The sequence below is a fragment of the Mus caroli genome, chromosome 17, assembly GCF_900094665.2.
Source record: "Mus caroli chromosome 17, CAROLI_EIJ_v1.1, whole genome shotgun sequence".
In the NCBI taxonomy this organism is placed as follows: domain Eukaryota; kingdom Metazoa; phylum Chordata; class Mammalia; order Rodentia; family Muridae; genus Mus; species Mus caroli.
The window spans coordinates 64,509,613-64,514,287 of record NC_034586.1 but is presented as its reverse complement, the minus strand read 5'-3'; the positions used below and the strand labels follow the sequence as shown (position 1 = coordinate 64,514,287).

The 4,675-nt window shown below is 41.5% G+C and overlaps 1 protein-coding gene across 1 annotated transcript in view; it reads right to left on the bottom strand.

Moving 5' to 3' along the window:
- The window catches only part of L3mbtl4 (L3MBTL histone methyl-lysine binding protein 4), a 339,815-nt gene that overhangs the window by 204,933 nt on the left and 130,207 nt on the right, over window positions 1-4,675 (bottom strand). Inside the window, exon 5 of the mRNA XM_029470911.1 lies at window positions 3,159-3,250. Coding sequence (XP_029326771.1) covers window positions 3,159-3,250 — 92 coding nt within the window. The remainder of the gene's footprint in view (window positions 1-3,158; window positions 3,251-4,675) is intronic.

The following is a 4,675-nucleotide window of genomic DNA, read 5'->3' as shown; positions in this document are numbered from 1 at the left end:
TCTCCCTCTCCCTCTCCCTCTCCCTCTCCCTCTTTTCTCCTCCAATTTTTTTCTTTTATCCAAGTTTTGTATCATTTCCAAGAATGATCGAAAATATCATTTCTCTCCTTCATCTCCTCTCTCCAACTCCTCCCTTGTCTTTCTTCACCCTCTCTCTCAAATTCGTGGCCTCTTTTCCTTTAATTATTACTGTTTTACACAGACAGAAATAAGCTCATAAATACATCAGTGCCTACTAACACATGTTGGGGTATTTCTTCTTTCCCAACTAAACAATTAAGAATCTGAGAAACGCCGTTAACCCCTCAGTGATTTGTGCTCTCTACACCATCATCGGGGACACTCAAGAGCCTTAAACATGAGTGACTTCCTGTCAGATTAGAGGTAAAGATAAAAGCAGCCCGCATGTCCAGTGGACCTGTCTGTTATACACTAATGCTTTGCTGCTGTCTTCAGAGTTGACATCTGTTAAAGTTCAGCCATATTTCACAATCATCTCATCAGCCAGAGGACTGTGAATAAGTTCCCTTGCTGACCATGCAGCTCCCTTCACCCGCCACTCAACACCTCCCTCCCCAGGGAACTGACGACCTTCCCCTCAGTAAGTGTTTTCTGATACCACTTCTGGTACCACTACCTCCTCTTCCTAAAACCCAAGGGACCAAAGCTTCATGCCCGACAGCCCAAATGCTTGGCTCCCAACACTGCTGCCCTGATTTGCTTCCAGGAGCAAAGTCTTCCATTTTCCCCTGGGTGTTGTTTTCATTAACACCAAAGCCAGAGGGGAAATCTGGAGGAAAAAGCTTTCCCCTGCAAGCGTGTCTCACAATGGCCTGTGGACTTTAAAGCATCTCCCTGAATAAACTCTAATGATAGCAATACATTCTCGGTCTAGGCTGAAGAAACCCAGGAAAGGGATGGAGAATCTGATACTTGGTTCCCTTTTGCCTAAATTCATCTTGCTTTGCGTACATCTTAGCTGGATACTGATGACCAGATACCTAACATCTTTAGTCTAGCTCTAGGCCCCTGATCTGAGGCTACAGCACTGGTCTAATTCCTAGGATTTATGAGGATGTTATTGGCTCACATAATTTTGATGGAATAAACACCCTAAATCTCGATCAAGCAACAGCAAAACCAAGGGTGGTAAAATCTTGAGTAGTAAGCAGGATCTAGCTGTCCCTTAAATCTCCCAAGGCAACAGACCACAGAATAACACAGACAGCTTCTTGATTCCCTATCCCTGTCCCACTCCCTGGGATTCTGCTCTGGCAGATCTCTGGAGTATTAGCTCTTTTGCACTCTCCCTCTGAGAAGTAGGCTTGTTCAAACCTGTGCTAAATGCTTTCAGTTTCTGTGGTTCAACCTTCACATGATTTTATTATGGAGGCCTACAGGGGAAAAAAAGTTTCTATTTGTTCAGTGACAAGTGCCAGGACTTTGGAATTGGTGTCTCTCTCTCTCTCTTTTCCACTAATTTATTTATTCACTTTATATCCTGTACAGAGCCCCCTACTCCCACCCTGCTCCACATACACATGGTCCTTCCCCCTTAACCCTCACCTTCACATCCTCCCTGCTGGATGCCAACCCAGCTTGGTGCTTCAAGTCACCCCAACACTAGGCTCATCCTCTCCCACTGAGATCAAACAAAGTAGACCAGTTAGGGGAAGAGAATCCACAGGCAGGCAACAGAGTCAGAGACAGTCCCTGCTCTAGTTGTTGGAGGACCCCTATGAAGACCAAGCTACACATCTGCTATATATGCACAAGAGGCATAAGTCCAGTCCATGTATGCTTTGATGGTGGTTCAGTCTCTGGGAGACCTCAAGGGTTGACTCTGTTGGTCTTCCTATGGAGTCCCTTTCACCTGACTTCCTGAGTTCTACCTATATGGTACGCACTATGGATATATGTCTCTGCATGTGTTTCAGTCAGCTGCTGGGTGTAGCCTCCCAGAAGACAGTTATGCTAGACTCCTGTATGAACCCAGGTTACTCTTTTTGTTCCTCTTTAAGGTCCTTTTCTCCCCACCCATTTCTACATCCACAATTATAAATACTGGTCCTCTCACCAGCAACAGCTTCTGGAAGCATCAGAGTCGATGCCATGGGAAGTAGAGCACGCACAAGGTTCACCTCTCACAGCAGGTTGAAATACAACACAATGATGTAAATTTTGAGTACAGAGACTCCCTGTACACAACCACAAGAGCTCTGGTGCCAAAGCTCTCAATCAATCAAGTCTGTCCTGGTAGAAATGGTGTGAACCTGGGCTTCCACTACCTTTTCTAACATTCCCTTCATCTACTACTGTCTCTCATCATTCAAAATAGACCTGACAATGATTGCAATCCCATAGAAAGAACAATTTTAACTAACTGGACCCCCCAGAACTCCCAAGGTCTAAACCACCAACCAGAGGGTTCACATGGAGGGATCCATGGCTCCAGCTACATATGTAGCAAATGATGGCCTTATCTGGCATCAATGGGAGGGGAGGTCCTTAGTCCTGTGGAGGCTTGAGGTCCCAGCATAGGAGGATGCTAAAGTGGTGAGGAGGAAGTGGGTGAGTGGGTGGGGGAGCACCCTCATAGAGTCAAACAGGAGGGAGAAGAGGGGGGATGGTATGGGAGAGTTGTGGAGTGGTAACTGGGAAGGAGATGTCATTAGAAATGTAAATGAATAAAATGATTAATAAAAAAAAAGAAAATAGACTTGTGCAACATAACCCTTAAATGGACATAAACAATTGAGACTCGATAAGAAAAGTGAAGATTTGAAGACTGATACTTAAGAAAGTGATAATTATGTGCAGATCACCTTCTATGTACTTTATGTGTTCAACTTATCTAGTTCTTCAAGAATCCAAGGATGGAGGGAGGTGGGTATCTTTCCTACTACCTTACAGGTGAGGAAACTGTGGCACAGAAAGGTTAAATGACTTGCCCAAGGTCACAGAGATAGTAAGTAGCAGTTCCAGGCTGCAAACCCAGCTCTGGTGTACACTCTGAAACCCTAACATTTCAGATTAGCTTTGATGGGTCATGTTCTAGCCACGCTGGTAAATTTACTAGTTGGTAAACTATTAGGGCAAATGACTTCGTTTCAATTAAATTTCCAGCTGAAAACCCCTTGGAAAGATTTAAGGCTGACCTTGGAAAACAGTTCTACTGGTGCGGCTACAGCATTCCCTTCTCTCAGGTACTGCTCCCAGGACCAGGTTTCCGCTGTAGTCACAGAAGATTCTAGAAGAGAACAAAAGAAACACTTTCCTTGAAGCAGTTCTTGATGAAATAAAATTTAAAAGCAGGCTGCTTAAACTGCAGATCAGAATAGCTACATCTACTGGGGATATTGCCTCTCAATTCCTATAAATGAAGTAACCTTCCCCTATCACACACACACACACATACACACACACATACACACACATGTGTAACAAACACACACATAACACATATGTATGTAACAAATCCATACATAACATACACAAACACATACATATAATACACGTATGTAACACAAATAACACATATATCTGTAACACATATAACACACGTAATACAAACATATGTAACACACATACAAACATATGTGTAACACATGTAACAAACACATATAACACACATCTAATACATCCATACGTAACACACACATATGCACATAACACACATATATGTAATACACATGTAACAAACACACATGTAATACATACATATGTAACACATGCATGCACACTTACACACAAAACACACACAACACACATCTAACACATCCATATATGACACACATATATGTAATACACATGTAACAAGCACACATGTCATACATATATATGTAACACATGTGCACTCACACACATAACACACATATATATGTAACACACATACAAACATATGTGTAACACATGTAACAAACACACATATAACACACATCTAATACATCCATACGTAACACACACATATACACATAACACACATATATGTAATACACACATAACAAACACACATGTAATACGTACATATGTAACACATGTGCACTCACACACATAACACATATATATGTAACACATATATGTACCAAACACACATATGTAACATATCCATATGTAACACATGCAAACACACACACACATATAGAGACTCAGAAGTCATTAAATACTGTATCTATTTATTGAAATGCTTTGATAATTTAATATATCATTAAGAAACTTAAAAAGAACAAGTGTTATATAGTTTCTTTTGTGTCTATATTTTTGCTATTTGAGATATGAAATAAGGTAAACTTGACAAACCAAATATGCTATGATCCTATTTATCTGTGGAGTATAAAAAGAATCAAACTCAGAACCAGAGAGCATAAAGATGGTAAGCAGAGATGGAGATCAGTAGATGGAGAGAGGAGAGATACCTGTCAAAGGGCACGGTTTCAGTTACATAGAAGGAATAAGGTCTACAGACTAATCAAATAACATGCTGACTGCAATTAATACTTTGTATACATCAAAGCTGATAACACACACACACATACACACAGTTAATTATCTTCACTTAATCTTTCCTCCATACAAATGCATGCCTTTAATCCCAGCACTCGGGAGGCAGAGGCAGGCAGATTTCTGAGTTTGAGGCCAGCCTGGTCTACAGAGTGAGTTCCAGGACAGCCAGGGC